The sequence below is a fragment of the Oncorhynchus keta genome, chromosome 14, assembly GCF_023373465.1.
Source record: "Oncorhynchus keta strain PuntledgeMale-10-30-2019 chromosome 14, Oket_V2, whole genome shotgun sequence".
Lineage (NCBI taxonomy): Eukaryota > Metazoa > Chordata > Actinopteri > Salmoniformes > Salmonidae > Oncorhynchus > Oncorhynchus keta.
Window position 1 is genome coordinate 63,589,455 of NC_068434.1, and position 25,862 is coordinate 63,615,316.

Genomic DNA, 25,862 nt, shown 5'->3' on the forward strand with positions numbered 1-25,862 from the left:
TCAATATTACCGAGCAGCAGCAATGTTTCCAGAGACTGGGACATTGAACAAGAACATAGTGACTAAACAACATGACTGGTTCAGGCAGGCTTCTCATTAACATTTTGTAGCTAATGATGTCTGGTACAGTGGGTGCTATATAGTCAGAATTCAGGAATTATTCACTCAACACAATGATCGTGTGAGTGTGCCTACCGTAAACATGCTCTTCCCGCCGACATGGGAAATATCACCCTCTACTGAATGTAATCGGAATGGGATTATATAAATATATAGAAATGAACTATGCAGGAATTTGTGCGGCAACAAAATACAGAGCATTTTTTATTAATTGGGGGGAGGAAACAGCCATACTCCCAAGAAATCTTTATGATGAGTTTCTGCTCCAAGTGTGTAGTCAGCAGAGTGCCTGCTCACCACAGAAAACACACTGCATTTTGTGACAAACACCACTCCACCAATGCTCTATAATCTGAACTGGGGAAGGAACCAAAACAACATATTACACAGCTCTGAAGAGGATTTAAAAAAAATTGTTTTGCATATAGAGACGCTTGTGTCATGTTGGGGTTATTCTACCAGTCAACAGGAAAAGGTAACACATTTTTTTCCCACAGAGTTTATCACCATCAGGCCAATGTCTTGGGAATTGTGCCCAATCAGTCAACTTTGGGCAAATTAGGGTGGCAATTTTGCTTGTTCATCATAAAGCTCACATGATAGTCAGCTCATTTTGATTTGGACAGGACAATGTGACCCCTACTGCTGGCCATGTAAAGTATCATGTCCAGACTGTTGCCCATCAGGGCGCAAGATGTTGGTGCACAATCAGAGTTCCTTGGGTACCTAATGTACAGGTACACCACATGCATTTACCGCAAACTTCCTCATCTGTTTAGTACAGGATATCTTCAGAGGAAATAATTCAAACCCTGAGACATTTCTTGAATGGTTAGAATTTGGCAGGTAAATGATTCAAATGTACTAATAGGTACTAATAGGTACAACACTTAATGTGTGAGAATAAACCAGCCAGAACACAAACATTGAAAAGTAATCGGAAACAGTCCATCAGAACTTCCTCTTTCTTTCAGCCACAACATAAAAATAATTGGTGGAAACATACAGTATGAACAAAGTGTTCCAACTACACAAACTTTCAGTTATCACTGCTACTGCGCTGCAACATTCCATTCATATAATTTACAGAGGGGTTAAGTGCATGTCATTAAGGAGGAAAATAGCTTTTTCTACAGCTGAAACGTGGCAGTTGTCTGGGACATGGCATTGTAGATGAGTGTATTGTTGAAGGGAACAAACTGACGAGTGATGATTTTGATGGCCTCTTGTGCAGCAGATCCTAAGGAAACACATTGAAAACAGTACATTTAGACCAACTCCAAGAAAACAAAATGTTTATCCCATAACAAAAATAGCACGAGGATGCTAGACCATATGCGAGACTCACCTCCCAAAAAGGATGCCACTGTGTGTGGCTCAGAAGCACCATAGCGACAGCTGTCGAAGAGCAAAGTGAAATGACATGTAGATTATTTAATCATTTTCCTCTCCTTGATGATAACCTCATACCCATTTTACAGTTAATGGAAATATTCTGGCGAAATTACAAATATAAACACAAAAACTGTAGGGAGGTTTTGAAGTGGGCTGTAAAATGACCATTCTCTCTGCAGAGAACATTTGACTGGACACTAATGCACAATACATACAACTCGTGGATGTAGTCATCTTTCACATTGACGTTCAGGCTGTACTCCTGCAGAAGGCTGTTCACACACAGCTTCAACTTGCTAATGTCTTCTTCTACTTGGTAATTGTAGACACCTTCAAAAAGGAGGAAGAACATGTCACATATCTGGAGATGGGCAGTTTAACATTGCGGAACACAGTTTAGTTACGCTGTGTGCCAGGTTGAGTGACACAGTTGTGTTGGGGGCAGAACTACACCAGCCTAGCCGTACCTGGGTAGCGGGAATGCTGCTGATAGAAACGGTCCACAGAGCGCAACATTAGGTACAACACCATCTCCCCATCTGCACTGTCCATGCAGGAGGCTGAGGAGAGAGAGCAGAATCTTAGTACACACTACCAACACACAAAATCAAAAGGGACTCAAAAACAGAATAGGCCAAGTCAAGGTGGGCGTCTGTACGGTGTTGAACTTACTGATCGCATCTTTATTGACCGTCTCCACACTGTATTCTTCAGCCAGAGACCTGCAGCGTACCACCCTCAGGAATGCAGCGTTCTTACCTGCAGACCGAAACACACAGCACAGGGCTCAACCTACTGCAGTGTTCCCTTTCATCATGGGTTCATCAAAGTGCAGCCACACTACTGTATGACAAACAACACCTGACTGACATGACGCTTTGAGTTACTGTTAAATGAGTTAGAGTATTCAATTTACATTCCTGCCATATTACGTGTCCTGTTCACATTATGGTTGTGTGTGTACTTGTCAGCATACTCACAGAATATGTTTGATGTCCTGCTCAGATATGCTCTCCGAGGGCTTTAGCAAGAGAAAAGACAGAAGTCAATCCAATTAACTAGATATCAGAAATCAAACATTTTTACAAAGGTAATAAAATGTTGATCCTTACACAGCCCTACTGCTGCATAAGTACTACTGCAGGAGAGTTACCATGTGTTTTTGACATCGCATGAGATTAAATATCCCTGACACTACAGAATAAAGTTTCACATACCTTTCCAACAGACTGCAGGAGAGACTCCACATGCTTAGACACGACAGAAGCATCTTGCATTGCCTTCTCTCTATAACTGAAAACATATGCGGGCATTAATACCCAGGCCAGGACTATGATGATCATGCCAGCACAAAGCATACCTTGTGTTCGGGAAATAAGGTTAAGGCACAGGAAATCGTAAACAACAGTGGAAATCGCAGCATCATATGGTTTGGCACATACAATTCTACCATTTAGCGATGGACATTGGTTTATGGTTTATTATACAATGACTGTCTTCTCCTTGATATGCCCCACATTACAAGCATTGAGCTGTGCTCGCTATTAACTCATACAGCAACTGACTTTTTAATTAAACCGGCAGCTGGCTGCTTGCCATATACATTAATAATATAATGATCACTACCTACATATTCTGGAGGGTGATGAATTTCTCTGAGTCCGCAATCATGTCTGGAATGGAGCCACGCACAGGTAGGTTTCCGCCACCGTCGTTGTGCACAAACTCCCTCACTGCTCGCGTCATCACCCAGAAGGCTGGAGTCTTGTATAGCAGAGAAAGACAGAACAACCAGTCATGCATTAAACCTACCAATGAATCATTCACAGGATGCTTCAATCATGGCCTGAGTAGTCATGTTTAGAGTCACCTGTGATGTAATGTTATTGCATTGCTCTCCATTGAATATGTCGTCAACGCCACTTGAAATCTACAGAGAGGTGAGAGTGGAGTTAGCAAAGTTGACAAGAGTAGCAACTTCCAGTGATCTCATGCAACCAGCAGCACGGATTAACATAATACGGCTGAAAGGAATGAGGGGGTTAAGGGGTGCGGTATAAGAAGAGCCACCTTGGTGGGGTTAAGGGCTGTGTTGACGTTCTTGATGGCCTCCTCAAAGTTCTCCTCATCCTCAGGAGTTCCCTTCTCACTCTTCAGGATTCCTAAAGAAACCAAGTATCATGAGAACACAAACCATATAGAGTGGATAATCTGGATAAGTTAGTGTCTGTAGACAACTAAAATTCTGTGAAAATTTAAAAATACAAATGAAGACAAGAAAAATCTATGTGAAGTGAAATACCTTGCCGTATAAGCTGTTTGAAGGCCTCCTTCTCTTTGTAGTTCTTCGGGAACTGAAAATTGTGCTAGAAAAAAAAATGTATTAAATTGTCAGCTCTCTTGCACATCATAGGTTGCTGTAGAATGTGCCTTTGGTTGTTGGTCACAAAAGTATTACCTCACTGAACCACTTTTCTAGGTATTTGGCAACAATGATGATCCATGGTGTATGACTGTGATCCTGCATAACACAAGAGCGTAAGAAAATACATGAACCAGTGAGGACAAAATTACAACTAAAATACAAAACACAACAGTGGCCTAAAAAAATCAAATAATAAAAAAATCAAATAAAAAATGCCCAGACACACCTTCTTCCCCATTCCCTCCAAGTCGTAGGACTGGATGTGGTTCTTGAGCTCTGCAAAAGGTTGGTCAAGCCTCAGGTCCTCCAAGGCATTGTCTGGATGAGACTCAATCACTAGAGGGAGTGATTGCAAACAGCTTGTTTGAGTGTTTTCGATTTACTGCAAGAGAACACTGACCTTGAGTGCTTGTCAACATTACTACAGATACAGCAATACATGCGTGACTCACAAGAGTTTACCATACCTGTGTGCTCCTTCACTACTAGCCTCATGTAACCGATGAGGCCATACGTTCTACACACCAGGAAAGGTATGTTTGCATTCCACAACACTGACCCCAGTCTCAAACACGTACTGTGAAAATAAAACCAAAATAATTTACATGACAAGAGAATGTTTAAAAATATATATATTTGATGTTACTTTGTAAGACTATGACAAATACCAAATAAAAATACTTCATTTGAAATATACACTACCGTTCAAAAGTTTGGGGTCACTTAGAAATGTCCTTGTTATTTAAAGAAAATCAAATTTTTTGTCCATTAAGATAATATCAAATTGATCAGAAATACAGTGTAGACATTGTTAATGTTGTAAATTACTATTGTACTATTCATTAAATAGTACCCGCAAAACACCAGTCTCCACGTCAACAGTGAAGAGGCGACTCCGGGATGCTGGCCTTCTAGGCAGAGTTGCAAAGAAAAAGTCATCTCAGACTGGCCAATAAAAAGAACAGATTAAGATGGGCAAAATAACACAGAGACTGGACAGAGGAACTCTGCCTAGAAGGCCAGCATCCCGGAGTCACCTCTTCACTGTTGACGTTGAGACTGGTGTTTTGTGGGTACTATTTAATGACGCTTCCAGTTGAGGACTTGTGAGGCATGTTTCTCAAACTAGACACGCCAATGTACTTGTCCTCTTGCTCAGTTGCGCAACGAGGCCTAGCACTCTTCTTTCTATTCTGGTTAGAGACCGTTTGCGCTGTTTTGTGAAGGGAGTAGTACACAGCGTTGAACGAGATCTTCAGTTTCTTGGACATTTCTCACATGGAATAGCCTTCATTTCTCAGAACAAGAATAGACTGACGAGTTACGGAAGAAAGGTCTCCGTTTCTGGCCATTTTGAGCCTGTAATCGAACCCACAAATGCTGATGCTCCAGATACTCAACTAGTCTAAAGATGGCCAGTTTTATTGCTTCTTTAAAAATCAGGACAAAAGTTCAGTTGTGCTAACATAATTGCAAAATGGTTTTCTAATGATCAATTAGCCTTTTAAAATGATAAACTTGGATTAGCTAACACAACATACCATTGGAACACAGGACTGATGATTGCTGATGATGGGCCTCTGTACGTCTATGTAAATATTCCATTAAAAAATCTGCCGTTTCCAGCTACAATAGTCATTTACAACATCTATACTGTATTTCTGATCAATTTTAATGGATGAAACATGTATTTTCTTTCAAGAATAAGGACCCCAAAACTTTTGAACAGTGGTGTATGTCCATAAATAAATGTGTAAGAATAAGAGGATGAATAGCACCTTTCTGGCAGCTGGACACCAATCACCAGGGTAAATCTGTGGAAGAACTCTGGGTTGTTGTCCAAGAGCTTTTCAGGGCTCTATAATGGAAAATAAAATACCAGATCACAATAGGAGTTTGACAAACAAGACTGATCTACTATAAGTGCTCTGCTTGTTTTATAACACTCAGCAATCAATACATTCAGATAAAGAAGTGCACTTTGTGGGCAATGAGACCCATCAATTGCTACTCAACCAGTGCAGCGTCATAGTAAATCTACACCTTGATCGGAATTAACACAGATCTACCGCTATACCCTGAGGATCGTGTAGTCAACTCTAGGATATTTTTTTCAAATGACAAAATCTGTGCAGGGAAAGCTGTGACAGCCCTCTTCAGGAAGAACTGATCTACTGCTCATAGTTGAAAACACAAACCTCCTCCACAAAGTTGCCAGATACATCAGTGTTCAGCTCCTGTAGCAGCTCTGTGGCAGCCTGGGCTCGGTTCTGGAAAACACACCATCCCAAAAGACTTGTTATGACATACTGCATATAGGTAGAGCTAAGATATTGATAGAGTAGAATAGCATAATCGTTTACCCTTCCTATGCTGTTGTTGCTCAGAAAAAAGCTGAGTAGAAAAGGAAGTTAAAGATAAAGACAGTATATTGTATAAAACATTTTAAGATTAAGATCAAAAGCGCTTCAATGAGATGATAAACAATGGGCCTATCACATTCTTACTTATTTCCGACGTCTTCCCCTGAGACTTTGTGTCCATCGACAATAGTGAACGCTCCAATGCCTGATGAAGAGAGCAACTAGCTTAGGTAGGCTAGCCTACTCATGCATTCCCTTAGAGCAGTGTTTTCCCATTCCTGGTCATCGGTCTTTTCTAGTATCAAATATTGAAATATTTACCTGGAAGCACAAGGTTCTTGAGTATTTCAGTCCCAGATGCTGTGGAATTGATCAGGCATACGTGTGCATTTTCAAGTTCTTCTTGGCCATGGTCACCCCACAATCTGAAATGGAGTACAGGCCATCATAACAACGACATGTTGCCAATCTCCTTGTCATCTTCAATGCCTTGTTATTGAGCTATTATCACATCTCATCTGGTATGGTACATAGACGAGAACAAGGAACCTTTTTGAGATTCAGTCAATGAACGACACCAATTCTGGCTGGTGTTGTTGAAAGTAAATTAGGTGGCAAGAAGCTATAGCAGACAGCTAACCACTGACTGTAACAGGACAGCTAACTAGCATGTCAATGAAGACTAGCTACAGTAGCTAGCTATAATACTTTTAAAGCATGCTGGTTGGTTGGCATAGTTAACGTTAGGCCAAGAGAATACACTATCAAGAATAAGTCAGTTAACGTTACGGGCTTGCTAGCATAACTACGTTAACTAGCTGCAGTTTGTCAGTAGAGATATGTCTAACTCATGCAACGATTTAGGTTTAACAAATAACTGTATACTTTTCACAGAATTTCTAGCTTTACATACCTCAATTGTCTATCGTATTTCTGGTCTTTAGAAGCTTTAGTAACTGCCATGGTCCGATGGAGAACCCCACCGGTTAATTTGATAGCTCCATTCGATGATTCGATAGAGAGACAAGTGGTTGAACGCAGTTGTAAATTCACAGCTGCACTTTCGATTTAACTCCAGTTGACCACCAGAGGGAGTAGTAGTGAACGTTCAATCGATTCAAACTTGCGCAAAATGTAATTCATTAATTCTGCCACAGTTGCATCATCAATCAAGGAATTTTAATTTTGAATGACATATTATAGTAAGATGTGACGTGTTCTTTTAGATGCGACTTTTTAAATATTGGTTATATAATCATAAATATTAGTTATGGGTTTAAGCTGGAAAAGCAAAACAACACTATACCCATTGAAATATGTGCCATGGATTATCATTAAAAACATGTTGTGATACATGTTATTTCGTTAGTTCAGAGGAAAGTGTATCTTAATTGGCTACTGTAATAGGTCTACTTATCATAAATGAGGGGTCTTTCTTTAGATGTTTTGAAGTACAATAAACAGAAATCAAGCAAGGTAATTGAAAAGGGGGCGTGGCAAGAAAGTATCATTACGATTGCCATTCGTCGCCACCTGATCATCCTTTCCAACCTCCACTCCCAGTCTTCATCAACACTGCTCACACACCAGCACTTCATTTTCGGCACGCCATTTATCCCATCATTTCGTACCGTCTGGGCTGTGAGTCGAGAGTCAGTCAGCATATAGATAAGGTGAATCTAAGCGGAATCCTCGCAATGACAGGGCATCACTGGGGATACGGAGAGCAGGATGGTAAGTAAACCGACCAACCTGGGAGAGCATCACTATGTAAGCTACTGTAGAACACACCGTATCGCAGCGTTGACCTTGTTTGGGGACGCTCATGCGCTGCGAGTGACAGGCATTCGGGAAAGACTGTATTTGTCTCTGCAAGACTGAATGCATATTTGATTAAATACGTTTCTATTGGCAATAGTCTAATCAAATCCATGTTTTGAACTATGTCTGCATGGGACCTTTTATTAAGAATCGACAGGTGACTGATTGGCTAATTTAAAAAAATCTATGTATTTATTCTGGTTTGCTGCGTTCTGGGTGGGGATCTCGCATTGACATTCTCAGACAATAGTGCTAACGTTGAGAGAAACAGTAACTGTTAATACGAGATTAGTCCAATTCTACTTAACCTGCATGCCACTTTATTTAGCCATCTATTCAACAAGCAGGTTTTTAGCAAGTCTTTGAGTTCTAGGAGTCTATCAGTATTGTCAAGGGATTGAGGCCTATGATCAGTGTGTTGATTGATGCAGCAACCTAAAATGTTATGTCCTGGTGTGAAATTGAGAATGTCATGTCTTTCTTCAGTTTTTATAAAATGGTGAATGAATGGATCTTATCTCCTTTCTTTACATAATGTCATGTCCAGCTCTGACCATCTTTGTTTCTAAGGTCCAGATGCATGGCACAAAGACTACCCCATCGCCCAGGGCAATCGCCAGTCTCCCATAGACATAGTTCCCGAGGACACTGTATACGATGCCAGCCTGCCTCCCATATTCATCTCCTACGACCACTGCAACTCAATCAACATCTGCAACAACGGCCACTCTGTGACCGTAGAGTTTGATGACACCGACGACAAAACAGGTAACAGCAACAGAGGATGAAGAGATCCTTTGTAGACCATATAATCATCCCTGAGTGGAAATCCTCTCTCACAGAGAAAATGCGGACATAAATACAAGCAATATTGAGATGCAGTATTGTTTCAGATTCGATCATCGACCCTTCAACTTTGACTGAGTGTGAAAGTCACCCAGCCCAGGAGGTATTTATCACTGTATATCACTCTGGTGGGTGGTTGTTTCTGGGCACCTTTATCATCACTCATGACTTTGACATTAGCCAACACAACCACTGTATTGGTAAGGGGACACCATTATGTTACGGGTACTGTGTACTATCATGCTATAACCACCACCCTTGCATGCACATGTGACACGTGTTTAGTGGCTGCAGTCCTACCTATGCCAATCAATCCTACCTACATATGCAGATCAATTTAAAGTTCAGTGACACTAGATTCTCCACCTTTGTCCATTCTGAGCAGTGAAGTAGATTGTGGAAGCCTAATGCCCGAAATGACAAAGCATTTACTTTTACTGCCAGGAAACCTCAAATGTTAAATATTATCCATTCAAAATATGTTTTTGATTTGCATACTCCTTCACAGCCACCATCAAAATGTGGTTGATGGATAGACCACCTACATTTGTATATCATTAAGGCCACTCCTATTGGACTGTATGATTCAGTGAGATGTGTTTTGGTGGATATAGTGAAGCCAGTATTTAACTGTAGGAGTGTCTGTCTGCCAGAGCAGACATCTGACCACATCAGGTAATCTTCATGGTTGTGTCACATCTGTTTTTAAACTGACAGTCGAAGTTAACAAAGTCATAGACAAATAAGAAATGGGGAGAGCCACTTTGCTTCTGTGGCATGAAAAGGTAATAGGAAACAACAGTCTGAATAGAATGACAACCAAATAAGTTGGGGCTTGTATTTTGAAAAGTGGTAACTGAACACCTACTGTACAACAAAAAGGTGTTCGATCTGAACAAAAAGGCGTTCTACCTCAGTCATTTCGTACCCCTGCACATCAACTTGGTACCCTCGTACCCTGTGTATATAGCCAACTTATTGTTACTTGTGTATTTTTTTCCCTTATTATTCTGTTTTTAAGGAAAATACAAGCCACAACTGATTTTGTTTTCTGTCTCAAAAAAGTGCTGCTGTTTGGCTAAGGTGCAGATCACTATGAAAAACAAATTTACAGAAACCAAACAAGTTCCACTCTGCATGACATGGTCTTATGATGGATAGGCTTCCCTATACTTTCACCATCAGGAGCTGATTAGAAGTTCCATCACCTAGGCATGCCCATTTTGTCCTGTTTCCCTTGTGTGTGTGTGTGTGTGTGTGTGTGTGTGTGTGTGTGTGTGTGTGTGTGTGTGTGTGTGTGTGTGTGTGTGTGTGTGTGTGTGTGTACCTTTTTGTACATGTGTGTACATGCCTAGTGTATCATTAACTCAGGAAACGTATGAGCATGCTCTAAAGCACACATTACCAAGGTGCCATTCTTATCCACCCAACCATTTCATGCGGATGAATTATTTGACGAATGATTCAAAAAGTCCCGAACGGGCTGTGATGGAAACAGAAATGAAGGAACAATTTTATAAATGTCAACAAACAATTTGTCCATTTGACATGGTGTGAGCTTTGTTTGTAGGTCAAATGTATTATGCGAGAAATGGCGGAAATATCTTTGTGCAAATATTGATCTAGAAACCATCCTATCGAAGCAAACTTGGAGTCACGCAATGATATTATGTTGTGTGGTCCTCTCACTACAACTCAGGAAAGCATGCAGTTTAATAGGCTACTGATGAAATTTTAAAAGACAAAATAAAAATATAGGACAAAACACACATCACGATGAGAGACACCACCACACTACATAGAGACAACAACAGCATGGCAGCAACACATGACAACACAACATGACAACAACATGATAGCAACACAACATGGTACAAACATTATTGGGCACAGACAACAGGACAAAGGGCAAGAAGGTCATTTTGGTAAATAACAGAAAATATAGGCCAATCTATTGTAACTTTTGGTAACTTTTACATGAATATTTTAAAAATGTATATATATCGGTCTCCATATTGTCCATGCATTTCTAGTAGATGGACCATAAGGTTCAAGAGAAAATAGCCTAAATAATGCTAAAACAATCATTAATGTCATTATTTTTTATGAAGTCATCCAATAATTTACTTCTTTCATTTTTATAACTGCCACCAGTATGACAACAAATACACACTGACATAGCAAAATAAGTGTGTAAAAACAAATATATATATTTATAAATATCTCTCTCAGGAAAAAAGAAATGTCCCTTTTTCAGGACCCTGTCTTTCAAAGATAATTCGTAAAAATCCAAATGTACAAATCACAGATCTTCATTGTAAAGGGTTTAAACACTGTTTCCCATGCTTGTTCAATGAACCATAAACAATTATTGAACATGCACCTTTGGAACGGTTGTTAAGACACAAACAGCTTACAGACGGAAGGCAATTAAGTTCACAGTTATGAAAACCTAGGACACTAAAGAGTCCATTCTACTGACCTTTCTACTATAAAACACCAAAAGAAAGATGCCCAGGGTCCCTGCTCATCTGCGTGAATGTGCCTTAGGCATGCTGCAAGGAGGCATGAGGACTGCAGATGTGGCCAGGATAATAAATTGCATTGTCCGTATTGTGAGCCGCCTAAGACAGCGCTACAGGTAGGCAGGATGGACGGCTGATCGTCCTCGCAGTGGCAGACCACGTGTAACAACACCTGCACAGGATCAGTATATCTGAACATCACACCTGCGGGACAGGTACAGGATGGCAACAACAACTGCCCGAGTTACACCAGGAACGCACAATCCCTCCATCAGTGATCAGACTGTCTGCAATAGGTTGAGAGAGGCTGAACTGAGGGCTTGTAAGGCCTGTTGTAAGACAGGTCCTCACCAGACATCACCGGTAACACATCGCCTATGGGCACAAACCCACCGTCGAGTCGTGGTTTTGTCTCACCAGGGGTGATGGTCGGATTCACGTTTATCATTGAAGGAATGAGCGTTACACCAAGGCCTGTACTCTGGAGCGGGATCGATTTGGAGGTGGATGGTCCGTCATGTTCTGGAGCAGTGTGTCACAGCATCATCGGCCTCAGCTTGTTGTCATTGCAGGCAATCTCAACTCTGCGCGTTACAGGGAAGACATCCTCCTCCCTCGTGGTACCCTTCCTGCAGGCTCATGCTGACATGACCCTCCAGCATGACAATGCAACCAGCCATATGGCTCGTTCTGTGCGTGATTTCCTGCAAGACAGGAATGTTAGTGTTCTGCCAGGGCCAGTGATGAGCCCGGATGTCAGTCCTATTGGGCATGTCTGGGACCTGTTGGAGCGGAGGGTGAGGGCTAGGGCCATCCCCCCCCCCCCAAAAAAAAATCTTGGGAACTTGCAGGTGCCTTGGTGGAAGAGTGGGGTAACATCTCACAGCAAGAACTGGCAAATCTGGTGCAGTCCATGAGGAGGAGATGCACTTCAGTACTTAATGCAGCTGGTGGCCACACCAGCTACTGGCTGTTACTTTTGATTTTGAACTTTTTCAGTTTGTCTGTTGAATCTTATGTTCATACAAATATTTACACATGTTAAGTTTTCTGAAAATTAACACAGTTGACAGTGAGAGGATGTTTCTTTTTTTGCTGAGTTTATATATAACGGATATTTCATGCTGAAACCCTTGTATTAAACACCAATGGTATTTACTAAATTGAGAGATTTTGGATAATGTTTAACAGCTGTCATTGTATGTTTTTATTTGTAAATTAAATAAGATTATGTCATCTATTTTACATGTGATAAGGCCACACCGAGGGCCAACGAATATTAGACACCTCAAAAAATCTGAAGTACCCAACCAAAAGGGCCACTAGATGTCTTGTGATAGATTACATAAAATCCTTGCAAGATACACACATTCTGGTAGTTTGCTGGTTGCCTTTGCAACACTAAGCTTGATGCTCATTTCCAATAAATTTTGGGGGTCTTATTCTGGTGACATGATGATTCGACGTTTGGCTACCCTTTGACAAATAAAAATAATCTCGCTCTCATCCGTAATAATCTCATGTAGGTTTTATTTATTTATTTATCCATTATTTTACCAGGTAAATTGACTGAGAACACGTTCTCATTTGCAGCAATGACCTGGGGAATAGTTACAAGGGAGAGGAGGGGGATGAATGAGCCAATTGTAAACTGGGGATTATTAGGTGACCGTGATGGTTTTTGAGGGCCAGGGTAGCACTGTGTCTGTGAGCTGTTGGCTAGAGCACACATTCCCAGACCAAAGTGGGCACATTTTGCTGTATAATGCAACAACTTTTGTGACAAAACCACCAGGAGAATGGAAAATGCAATGGAAACCCATTTAACTTGTTGTTTTTTATTTGGTACATGGGGAATTTAACTTGAAAAGTAATTTTTATGTGCACTACGTCATCACAAACACTAAGTGTTTGGTGGGGAAATGATTTTAGAATATTAGCATAAAAATCTGTTGCCAATTAGATGGACGGAAACCTAGCTTGTGACACTCCGCTCTCTGGCATTCTCTTCATCTGCCATCATAAAGATCTCGTTGTGTGTGTATATTGGTAAACTGTGTGTGTGCTTGGCTCCAGTGGTATCAGACAGAATTTGTCACCTACTGCCCTGGCCTCCCTGGAGCTCTTCAGTAAAGTGACACACTGTCACTAACAGAGCCCATCCCAGTCTCTCCTAGGGACCTTATCCCCAGCACCACTCCAGTTAGTGATGGGACAAATCCTAGGCATATAAAGACGCAGGCTGAAAGTACTCTCATTTGCCTTATGTCAGGTAAAGTAAGGCCTTCATGAGGACATAGTTGTTTTAATACAGTACCTGTTTAGCCAAATGCTCTCTAGTACTGTAGGTAGATAGTTATTTGGAAGAGTAGTAAACCGTGTGGTTGTGGGGCAAGGCGCCGTATGTGTCTGTCAGAGTGTCTGCTGTCTGTCAGCTTTAGTGAGAGTGATTTAATGAGCAGTGGCAGGTGTTGAGGTGCTCTTCCAGGCCTGGTGTGTGGTGGTTCTTGCCTGCCTGTCTAGTGTGTTGTGCTCTGCAGTGGTACCATGCTAGACACAAGGCATAGGAGCATAGAGGCGTGGCAGTGGCTGACTGATGTCTCTTGTCCTCTGCCCTGACAGTAATCAGGGCAGGCCCCCTTGACAACGCCTACCGGCTGAAACAGTTCCACTTCCACTGGGGCGGGAAGGGCAGCCATGGCTCAGAGCACACCGTCGGAGGGAAGACCTACGCTTCAGAGGTGAGTGTTTCCCTCTAACCACACAGACGGAGCCTAGGTAACCCAATTTTCCCCGACATACAGTGCATTCGGAAAGTATTCAGACCCCTTGACTTTTTCCACATTTTGTTACATTGCAGCCTTATTCTAAAATAGATTTTTCTTTTAACAATCCTCATCAATCTACACACAATTTCTTAATAATGACATAGCAAAAAGTAATTTAACATTTTTGCAAATGTTATTTTAAAAAACGTTTAAATACATAAGTATTCAGACCCTTTACTCAGTACTTTGAAGCACCTTTGGCAGCGATTACAGCCTTGAGTCGTCTTGGGTATGACACTACAAGCGTGGCACACCAGTATTTGGAGAGTTTCTCCCATTCTTCTCTGCAGATCCTCTCAAGCTCTGTCAGGTTTTCAGGTCTCTCGAGGTGTTCGATCAGGTTCAAGTCCGGGCTCTGGCTGGGCCACTCAAGGACATTCACTTGTCCTGAAGCCACTCCTGCGTTATCTTGGTTGTGTGCTTAGGGCCATTGTCCTGTTGGCAGGTGAACCTTCACCCCAGTCTGAGGTCCTGAGCACTCTGGAGCAGGTTTTCATCATGGATCTCTCTGTACTTTGCCCCGTTCATCTTTCCCTCGATCCTGACTAGTCTCCCAGTTCCTGCCGCTGAAAAACATCCCCACAGCATGATGCTGCCACCACCATGCTTCACCGGAGGGATTGGTGCCAGGTTTCCTCCAGACGTGGCGCTTTGCATTTAGGCCAAAGAGTTGTTTCTCATGGTCAGAGTCCTTTAGGTGCCTTTTTGGCAAACTCCAAGCGGGCTGTCATGTGCCTTTTTACTGAGGAGTGGCTGCCATCTGGCTACTCTACCATAAAGGCCTGATTGATTGAGTGCTGCAGAGATGGTTGTACTTCTGGAAGGTTCTCCCATCTCCACAGAGAAACTGAACCATCGAGTTCTTGGTCACCTCCCTGACCAAGGCACTTCTTCCCCGATTGGTCAGTTTGGCCGTTTGACCTGCTCTAGGAAGACTCTTGGTGGTTCCAAACTTCTACCATTTAAGAATGATGAAGGCCACTGTTCTTGGGGACCTTCAATGCTGCATAAATGTTTTGGTACCCTTCCCCAGATCTGTACCTCGTCTTAGAGCTCTACGGGCAATTCCTTTGACCTCATGGCTTGGTTTTTGCTCTGACATGCACTGTCAACTGTGGGACCTTATAGACAGGTATGCCTTTTAAAATCATGTCCAATCAATTGAATTTACCACAGGTGGACTCTAATCAAGTTGTAGAAACATCTCAAGGATGATCAATGGAAACAGGATGCTCAATTTCGAGTCTCCTAGAAAAGGGTCTGAATACTTATATAAGTAAGGTATTTCTGTTTTTAGATTTTTAATACATTTGCAAAAATGTGCTTTGTCATTATGGGTATTGTGTGTAGATTGAGGATTTAAAAAACATTTTTTTAGAGTAATGCTGTAACATAACAAAATGTGGATTAAGTCAAGGGGTCTCAATCCTTTCTGAATGTGTTGTACATCTGCATCTATATTTGCCAAGAAGTAGTTTTCCTTTCTGTGGTTCGGTTCACCTCTATACTAGGTAACTGGTTTGTTTAGTACCTGAGACAAAGAAGCAGTGTTTCCTTGAATTTGGGTGCTTGTCTCAGGCTTGTCCCTAACCCTGCTGGCCCTCCTCCCTGTTTCCTCATGCAGCTTCATCTGGTGCACTGGAACGCAGACAAGTACAAGACATTTGGGGAGGCAGCGGCAGCCCCCGATGGCCTGGCTGTCCTTGGCATCTTTTTAGAGGTGAGAGGATCTCCCCTGGCACCAGCCAGCAGCTGTTCATCTGTCAGCCAGTACATTGCTTTGGAATTGAATCTCTTTCTGCTTCACCAGGGCTGTTTAACAGGGATTAGACTGAAGACCAGCAATCACTGAAGGAACAATGTAAAAACATGTTATGATATTATGTCTGAACAGAGAGGACCAAACATTTCACACGTGTTTGTGTTGCAAATTGTTCAATCATACCAGGACCATGTGGGAAATATGTGGTGCGCACTTGTATCGAAAATGTATTTAAATAATAAGTATATAATTTGTGTTTATGAAATATAGCTTATTGATAACACATTGATGTCGACACTGAAAACATTAGGAACACCTGCCCTTTCCATGAGACTGACCAGGTGAATCCAGGTGAAAGCTATGATCCCTTATTGATGTCACTTGTTAAATCCACTTCAATCAGTGTAGATGAAGGAGAGGAGACTGGTTAAAGATTTCAAAGCCTTGATACAATTGAGATATGGATTGTGTGTGTGTGCGATTGACTGTGGAAGGGCAAGACAATATTTAAGTGCCTTTGAATGGGGTATGGCAGTGGAGGCAAAAGGGGGTGCAACTCAATATTAGGAAGGTGTTCTTAATGTTTTGTGCACCCCGAGTATGCATACAGTACATGATGGTCAAAAAAAAAACATATCAGTATATGATTGTGGCAATGTGTGTATAATCTACTGGGTATATATTTAGAATGTTAATGGTGTTAATGGGAAGCATCGTATTTTCTCATATGACAATATGTTTGGGCTACTGTTAGGAGGTTGAGATCAAAAAAAAAAAAGTGAATGTGTTTTATTTACAGATCGGAGATGAACACAGAGGTTTACACAAGATAACAGATGCTTTATACATGGTGAAGTTTAAGGTAAGTCATAATGCAAAAGAATGAATCACCTGATGAGTGACTCGAATGATTCAACAGGGCATTTGGAAGATATGCTTGAAAATGTTGATACTCTGATAAAAGACTCATCTTAAGTGTAGCATAATCCATATTTGTCATGCTATTCTTTGTTCTATTTGCACCCAGGGAAGCGTTGCTGATTTCAAAGGTTTCAATCCAAAGTGCCTCCTACCTAACAGCCTCCACTTCTGGACATACCCGGGTTCCCTGACCACTCCCCCTCTTCACGAGAGTGTCACCTGGGTCGTTCTGAAGGAGCCAATCATAGTCTCAGAGAAACAGGTGGGAGCCCTCACCATCTGGGTAGGGGTGAATCAGTGCTACCTGGGCCTAACCAATATGGAGATATCTCTGCTTATGGAAATGTGGGGTCTTTGCCTAGGGAAACCACAGTGAACCACTGCGTTTGTCATGATGTAAATGATGAGCCATTTGAATGACAGGCGTCTGCCCTGATGGTGGGTGTTCTGCCCTTCATCTGCCCTTCCTCCATCAACACCAGAGAAGTTCAAGAAAGAAAAATGCACTGAGATTTTTACTGATTTTAAGTGTGGGAGTGTCTGAATTTATTCTTCTGAACCACTGAAATTGATAAGTTATGTCAAGGTTCACTTTGATGGCACACTTGCAACACTATGGCTGCGTTTACACAGGCAGCCCATATGTGACCAATCACATATTTTCAGATCAGCTCTAGAAAAGATTTGGTGTGAAAAGATCTGATAGCTCAAAAGACCAATTTGTGAGAAAATATCAGAATTGGCCTGCCTGTGTAAACGTAGCCATAGTGTTGCAAGTGAGCAATCAAAGTGAACCTTGGCATACTTTTACTTATCAATTTCTGTTTGACAATAGACCAATTCATTTCTCTCCTCTTTTCATGGTGAATGGTTAATGATTTAAACATCAATATAGTTGCTTATCGATGTGAAGTCTTTATGACCATTAGTGAGTGAGCTGGGTTTGTCCTTGAACCGTCTATGATGTTACTATGGCTTCTCCAGACGGAGGGCTTTGATTGGAGGATGCCAGGGGAGTAGGCAAAGGTGTGTGTGTGGACTCAGTCGGGCTGCAGCAATGGCCAGCTGAAATCAAAGTGGGAACCCTAGATGTGAAAGACCTCTTTGTGGATCCAGGTGTCACAGCTTAAGCTCCATTCAAACAGTGTGCATTACCCCTGGGCTCTCAACAGTCACGCACACATCGATATCCTTTACTATGTAGCTGTGCAGTGCATGTTCTCTGAATTACTGTAGGCTAGATTATCCCTTGCATGTGCTTATCTAGCTTGAAAAAAGAGATGAGTCTCTACTCTAGTGGTGGAATTGGCAATTAGACCCATTTCATTCATTTAAAATATGTACTTTACGCTTAGTAGTTCTAATTAATTCAAATTACAGTCTTTTATAGCTAAATGGTTAATTGAAGACCCATTTATTAACTCTGAGAGATTATCTCGTCTTTTCTTGTTTGTTTGTTTTTATCATCAAGAAAGCAGGCCACAGCTTTAGGGATCTTGTGTTATGGATGTGGAGAAGTGGACTGTTTGACGTCGGGGTGCATGCCCAGCTCTGCTCCATTATACAGGGGTGGAAAAAGTACCCAACTGTCATACTTGAGTAAAAGTAAAGATGCCTTAATTGAAAATTATTCAAGTAAAAGTCAGTCACCCAGTAAAATACTACTTCAGTAAAAGTGTAAAAGTATTTGGTTTAAAATATAATTGCGTATCGAAAGTAAAAGTATAAATACTAAAGAAATCCTTATATTAAGCAGACCAGGTGGTACCATTTTCTTGTTTTTAAAATTTATGGAAACACTCCACACTCCAACATTCAGACATGATTTACAAACGAAGCATGCGTGGCAGTATGGATGACCAGGGATGTTCTGTTGATAAGTGTGTGTGAATTTGACTATTTTCCTGTCCTGCTAAGCATCGGTTACTTTTGGGTGTCAAGGAAAATGTCTTGTGTAAAAAATACATGATTTCCTTTATGAATGTAGTGAAGTAAAAGTTGTCAAAAATATAAATAGTAAAGTACAGATACCCCCCCAAAACTACTTTAGTAGTACTTTAAAGTATTTCTGCATTGGTACTTTACACCACTGCCATTATAACAGGCTGTTTACCAGGGAAGTGACTGCATGCCTTCCAGGACTCCTCCTGAGCTGGCCCTGTTTTGTGTTCTCAGCCTTTTTGCGATGGCACTGGGAAATGTAATTAATGTCACCTTTGGCCCATCGGCATGCTGTCTGCATACTTCTGTTCCTGGCCTGGCTGACTGTGCTGAGCCTGGGAGCCTGCTCCCTCCCTGCTCCTTCGCTGCCCTTCGTGTAGGTCTCCAGGGCACAATCCTTTGATCCCTGGGAGCTGATTAACGTCATGGATGGAAACGTTTTGGCCTTTTTTAATTGTGAAATTCTTTGGAGATACTCAGCAGGGAAAAGTCTTTCTTACTTAAGAGGCTATTGTGTTTTTCCTCCCTCAGACACGGCAGCCAGGGACTATAAGGTGTTTCTGTCTGTTTCCAAACATCTCTCCACAGATGGGAAAGTTCAGGATGCTGCTCTTCAACGGAGAGGAGGAAGAGGGCAGGAAACGCATGGAGAACAACTTCCGACCCCCTCAACCCCTGAAAGGCCGGAAGGTGCTAGCATCCTTTGACTAACTTGACTGCAAATAACCTCCTGGTGGCATAGCCTAACATATGGTCTATTATATGTCAGAGTGGATGTCTGAATAGACTTTCTTCTCAACCTTGAATAGTTTTACTACTGATGATGAATATAGAACAAGGGGTATGAAACATCACATCTCCCTCTACAGGTCAATTACTTTCAACCGCACTTTAATTGAATGTCCGATGCAGATATCGACGTTTCAAACAGTCATAATGACTACTATGTGCCCTCTGCACAGTTCTCTATTTTTAAAGATAGTGATTTTAAAGTAGTGATCTGTAACATGTGAAAGATATTGCTCACATAGCCATCCAGACATTGCCTTGACAGAAAACAGTGTAATGTATGTAACTCTGTAGGGATTTTATTTATTTTTTAAAATCTGATTGTACCTTTTTCAAACAAAAGTCAACGTGGCCTCATGGGTGTAGTGAAAAGCGTTTTTAAGTCAATGAACAGTCCCCCTCCACCCCAAACGCACGCGCACAAACGTACACACACCATTTTCTGTCCACCCAGTGGATTGCTGTTGTTTAGGCTGCTATTGTTTCTATGCAAGGTGCTATATCTTCTTCCCAAGGGTTTAGCCACACCTTATCTAACAATGGAAGATGATGCCAGTGCTCTGTAACATGTTGTCTGAATCCTGACGGCCTCTTGGTGGTAATCTATGTTGATTCACATTTAGATGGGCTGGATCCACATCGTCCTACAGTAGTTGCCATAGATCCTTTAACCCAACACTCGCAACTGGAGGTGGAATTGGATTTAAATTGCTCAACTGTAAATTAAGGGTTTACTCTGTACTTTCCCTGTGCCCTGACAGCCCAGTGATTGATGGAATGGCACTAGGGCACTCTCAGCTGTACATCAGCTTTAAAGATGCCAAGCATGCGCTGAATAGAGTATTGAGTTCATGTTGGGTCAGAACAGTTCCACTTTCGAGAAATGAAGGAGAGGGCGTACACACACAGTATGTTCTGTATGGAAATGAGACACTTCTGTAATGGGTTTATGTCCATGTCTTTGTGTGTTGCTCATTTCTCCTGTGCCAAAGAACAGCCTCCTCCCTACAGTCGGTTCCTACACTACTGTATGGTACGTTGTTGCAGGCAGGGTGACGCTCCAGTTCTTTTACGATAATGGAAGGTCTCAGTAAGTGAAGGTCATAATGATTAATAGATCCCCACTGTAGCGACAGTTGTAAGAGACATTGCTCCTCGGTACACTATGTAATTCCTAATGAAATCTGCCAGGCCTCTGTGTGTTTTAGTAGTTTTACATAATGCTGTTCCATAGATAGAGGTGGGCATTTACCCATATGGACAAACTGGTAGGGGGACACTCCTCTGCTTAGTCTCACCTATGGGAATTAAGGCTTGGAACTGGTACTTGAGTTATCTGTTTCAAACAATTGATATTATACAATATCAGGAACATTACTTATTAAATATTTACTACGTGAATCATTTTGCATGAACTGGTGACAATTTAATTGACTTGTTTGTTTTGTAAATTGTAGTTCTTCAATAATATTAGATTGATTCAGTACTGTTGTTTCAGAAACAAAAGATGAGATTAAAGGAAATCTATCAAACGTTTTGTTGTCATTAAAAGGCTTGTGTGGAGTATACAGATTACCTTTTTAAAAGTATGTTTATGACTAGGTCAAGTGTGGGTCCCAGAATTAGTTCTCACAATGGTGACTGCTGCAGTCTCTAAACATGAGTCACTGCTGCCACTGTGTAGTCTAACAGAGAGCTGAGAAGTAAGCGTTTGGAAATGGTTCCTAATGAGCCCCATGCAAGTACAAAATGCATTACAGTGGATTACTTTTAAACCCAACATGTATGGTTTTTGCTGTCCTTTCCTGACTCATCAGAAACATTTCAATCAGTCCCCTGAAATCAGTAAACACAACAGTTTACATGGTCACTGATTTTCTTGACAGCTATTGATGTGTGAGGAATTTCAGTATGCATTGAACCTTGATCCTGGTACAAATGTACACTACCCTTCAAAAGTTTGGAGTCACTTAGAAATGTCCTTGTTTATGAAAGAAAAGCAATTTTTTAAATGTATTTTTATTTTTAAAATAACATCAAATTCATCAGAAATACAGTGTAGACATTCTTAATGTTGTAAATGATTATTGTAGCTGAACACGGCTGATAAAATATATATATATATTTATTTAAATATATATTTATATATCTACATAGATATATCTACATAGACGTATATCTACATAGACGTACAGACGCCCATTATCAGAAATCATTACCCATATGGACAAACTGGTACACTCCTCTGCTTAGTCCCACCTATGGGAATTGCTGATAATGGGCCTCTGTAGATATTCCATAAAGCAGCTGTGTCCGGCTACAAAGTCATTTACAACATTAACAATGTCTACACTGTATTTCTGATCAATTTGATGTTATTTTAATGGCCAAATATTGGTTTTCTTTCAATAACAAGGACATTTCTAAGTGACCCCAAACTTTGGAACTGTGGTGAGGGTGTGTGAACGTGTTCAAAGAAAAAGCTTCTCCAGACTCTAAACGTTTAAACTCTGTCTCACTAATCAGAAGCCGTGAGGATATGTAAATGTAATCAGTGCGCCCCTCAGCCCAGGGGTGAGAGAACAAAGGCCAGTGATTGACGTGCTTGTTCACTGATATGAGGAGCACCGCACACCGTTGTGATTTCTTGCATAGCCCCAGGGTGGTAGAGACATCTGGCAAAGAGCTTACTCCTGATTGATTCTGCTGTATGAGGGATATTCAAAACACTCAGGCCCTCCATTTAGTAATCACCTCAAGGCTCATTTCATCTCTCCCAGACACCTGCTAATGAACGTACTGAGAGGGCTCTTACTGTTTGCCTTGAGCCAGGCTGTCACTCTGCCACCTTCATTTCCATAACCAGCGTTGCACAACAACCATGGACCAATGCTTCAGCTGCACCAGGCTCAAGGCAGGACAGGGAATTTAACACACCATAACAACACCACATTACTGCAGACAGAAACGGGCTATCTTAGGCCTCCCAAGTGGTGCAGCGGTCTACGGTACTGCAGTGCTAGAGGTGTCACTACAGACCCGGGTTCGATCCTGGGCTGTATCACAACCGGCCATGATCGGGTGTCCCATAGGGCGGCGCACAATTGGCCCAGCGTTGTCCGGGTTAGGGGAGGGTTTGGCTGGGGGGGCTTTACTTGGCTCATCGCGCTTCGGCGACTCCTTCTGGGGGCCGGGTGCATGCAGGCTGACCTCGGTCGTCAGGTGAACAGTGTTTCTCTGACACATTGATGCTTGTGGCTTCCGAGTTAAGCGGGAGGTTGTTAAGAAGCACGGTTTGGCGGGTCATGTTTTGGAGAACGCATGACTCGACCTTCACCTCCCGAGCCCGTTGGGGAGTTGCAGCGATGAGACAAGATCGAGACAAGATCGAAAAATGTATCTGCAGTGGTCTGTGTGGGCTGCAGGGGTGCATTGATAATGATCATGGTGCAGGGTGCCTCTTGCACGTATCTTCTATCCTGTTACTACTTTATGACCCTGGGGACATCTCTTAACTCTCGACTCCCAACTTCCATCCAGTTACCAGTAGAAGCTGTAATAGGAACCTAACCTCTGGAAACCCAGATCTAGGGCAACAGCACTAGTATGCTGAACATTGTGGGAGGCAATCCGTCTGCCTCGGAAGATTGGGACCCAGCAGCCCACCACTACACAATCTGTTGGCAGTTTTAAGGATGTCCACATGGTGGCAGCATTTAACCATCTTATATAACAGTAGTCTCCAACAAGACTTTGAGGCTGATTTGAGTTTGAAGAGCCTGTGATGCCATGTAGAGCTTTATACTAAGATACCATATTTAACCTCAGGTTTCACTGCATCATGAACACGTTTTCTGCCCCAGTATTGCAAACCGTGACAATGGTCTGAAGTTAAATAACTCACAACTAAACTGTAGTATGTAGTCTAAAGTATTTTCTGTAGGGGTTATTCCTTGACCAACAAAACTATTTTGTAAGTCATAGTACTTCTCTAAATAGACATGTCTTTGTCTGCGTAGGCTATATTGGATTCATTTCACATGAAGAATGGTCAGACAGTCATTTTGTTGATTTGAAGAATTCTGATACTCTCCAGTGTTTCTTAACTGGCCCCACTTGTCACCTGAGCAGTAACATCTATGGAAAAATTCTGTTTGCAGGTACATGAATAATGAATGAAACCGGGTGCGTAGTGTATTTTAAACATATCTTCTGACATAACCCTCCAAAGTTAGCATCCAAGGAGCTTTCTTAAGCCTGAGGATACCCGAGCAAGCACATCATTGATGAGCACAATCAATGTGCTGTGTAATTGAAACTGCATTCAGTCTTCCAAAATAGGTCCTGTCAGATGTATTTTTGGCATCAGGATGTCTGTTATTTCTACCGATGATTCTCTGACACAGCAGCATCTGACCAGCCTTTGAAATATGAACCCAATCAATCTACTATCTGTAGGACAATACACCTTTGTGTCTTTGTGCTTGAGCACACTGCCCGGGTTGTCTTTCTATTGACCATTTAGGTAACACTTTACGTTAAGTCGCTTGTATACTTGTGTGGTCATGCTGTAATTGATCTAGTAACAACATTGCTGTTACATAGTACTTTGTACTTGCTTTGAGATTGCATAGTAATGGAGTTTAGCGGTTTAGTTTAAGACTTTTCCTTCACTGCACATTTGGACTGATGTCTTCATTTTTGTTTTTACACCGTCTTGTCTCTTATTTATGTAACCCTTACAGTGAGTACTACTACACAGTACGTTTTCTTTCTGATTTTAATTCTCAAATTACATCCGCAAAGTGGAAAAGGGTCCTAAAACAAGTTTTGTTACTCAATATGTCAGGCCTGGAAGACTTTTATAGGCAATAATAAGCACTAACTTTGTCTTCTTCATCAGTTGACATGTCGCAGTTACCATGGCTACAAACAACACAACCCAACACAAGCCCGTCGTGTATCTCCCCCACTTGCCTTTGAACAAGTGATCAATCGCTGTCACCCGCCAGAAAATAAAGGATGCCATCCCAAAATATCACACGCCTGCCTCCCCAAATACTTGGGAGCACTGCATCGACTCCTCCGAAAATACACGTGTTTTACTGTATGTGTTGGTATCTATATTTAGCCGTGTGTAGGTGTTGATTTGCGGTTCTCAGTGTAGGGTTCCTATAGACGTGCAGCTTCACTGACTACATGGCAGACCAGGGTCTCTCATCCCATAGGAACAATCCGTCTGATGATCACAATACCCTTTACACATAGAGCAGTGTAAAGCACATGGTGAGTACCCTCTTCACACAACCTACACTGAGGGTCATGGACTGTAATACCGGCCCTGGCAGCAGACATAAATCATTCCCATGATGATTTATGGAATATTGTTCTCCAAAAAAAAAAAAAAGACCCCTTAATTGATAAATGGTCTAATACACAACAAGCATTTGTATCTGTGTCCCTGACATATCATAGATAGATTGGCTAAATAGAGTACATGCATTTTTACCTTGGTCTTTATGGTTCATTCACCTACCCATCATGTGACACCCCTGGTGTGAGGTCACACGGTTTATGCAGGCTGGCAGAAACTACACAGACAACCATTAGGGAACCACCGGAAGCAGGGAGACTGAGTGACCCCAAATGCACATTGATTCAGTGCATGGTGATCTGATTTGCTTCCATAGTGTTGCTACAACAGTACTAGTGACAGAACATGAGTAGCCTACTCCTCACTGTCCACGTCTGCTCTTGGCTATGCTGAGCTCGTTCTGACTGGGAGCACTTACATGTGAAATAGTGCCAATGGGAGTGAGATGTCTAGCCAGATGCCTTCTACATGATTAGTTTGAGAGAGATGGCATGCTCACAGGGCCGATGCTGGTAATGGGCTTTCCCCTCTCCTTCCCAGAGAGAATAACTCAGAGCTCTGAGAGATCACCAGAATATACAGTAACTGCCTTTCAATTTACTGCCTTTTTCCAATGTCCCCAGCCCCACCATGAATACCATCCAGAGAGATGTCAAACTGCTGCGGGATTTCGTACAGAACGGATTTTTTTAAACGTTTATTGTCATGAGTCTTGTTTTGGAGGCAGAACTTTTTTTTTTATCCCCCTTAGG

The 25,862-nt window shown here is 41.8% G+C and overlaps 2 protein-coding genes across 2 annotated transcripts; one reads left to right on the forward strand and one right to left on the reverse strand.

Moving 5' to 3' along the window:
* Positions 1–311: 311 nt before the first annotated feature.
* LOC118393763 (NEDD8-activating enzyme E1 regulatory subunit-like) lies at positions 312–7,376 on the reverse strand. The gene is given in 20 exon segments (XM_052462091.1): positions 312–1,360; positions 1,469–1,518; positions 1,731–1,845; positions 1,983–2,075; positions 2,188–2,274; positions 2,488–2,536; positions 2,733–2,808; positions 3,146–3,279; positions 3,386–3,445; positions 3,586–3,677; positions 3,818–3,881; positions 3,974–4,036; positions 4,167–4,276; positions 4,408–4,517; positions 5,719–5,798; positions 6,139–6,210; positions 6,304–6,334; positions 6,448–6,508; positions 6,625–6,728; positions 7,217–7,376. Coding segments are annotated over 20 exon segments (1,611 nt in total). The 5' UTR covers positions 7,267–7,376; the 3' UTR covers positions 312–1,250.
* A 448-nt stretch (positions 7,377–7,824) lies between these two features.
* On the forward strand, positions 7,825–21,606 carry LOC118393764 (carbonic anhydrase 7-like). The gene is made up of 7 exons (XM_035786812.2): positions 7,825–8,037; positions 8,695–8,892; positions 14,118–14,236; positions 15,948–16,043; positions 16,885–16,947; positions 17,113–17,268; positions 19,536–21,606. Exons 1-7 carry the CDS (start codon positions 8,001–8,003, stop codon positions 19,656–19,658), a joined length of 792 nt encoding a protein of 263 aa, XP_035642705.1. The 5' UTR covers positions 7,825–8,000; the 3' UTR covers positions 19,659–21,606.
* Positions 21,607–25,862: the final 4,256 nt, after the last annotated feature.

Bases quoted from the DNA above. Each gene is read 5' to 3' on its own strand.
- LOC118393764 (XM_035786812.2), top strand. From the start codon at position 8,001: ATGACAGGGCATCACTGGGGATACGGAGAGCAGGATG. The intron at 8,893-14,117 runs GTAACAGCAACA...CTGCCCTGACAG, and splicing joins TGACACCGACGACAAAACAG to TAATCAGGGCAGGCCCCCTT. The intron at 16,948-17,112 runs GTAAGTCATAAT...ATTTGCACCCAG, and splicing joins TATACATGGTGAAGTTTAAG to GGAAGCGTTGCTGATTTCAA.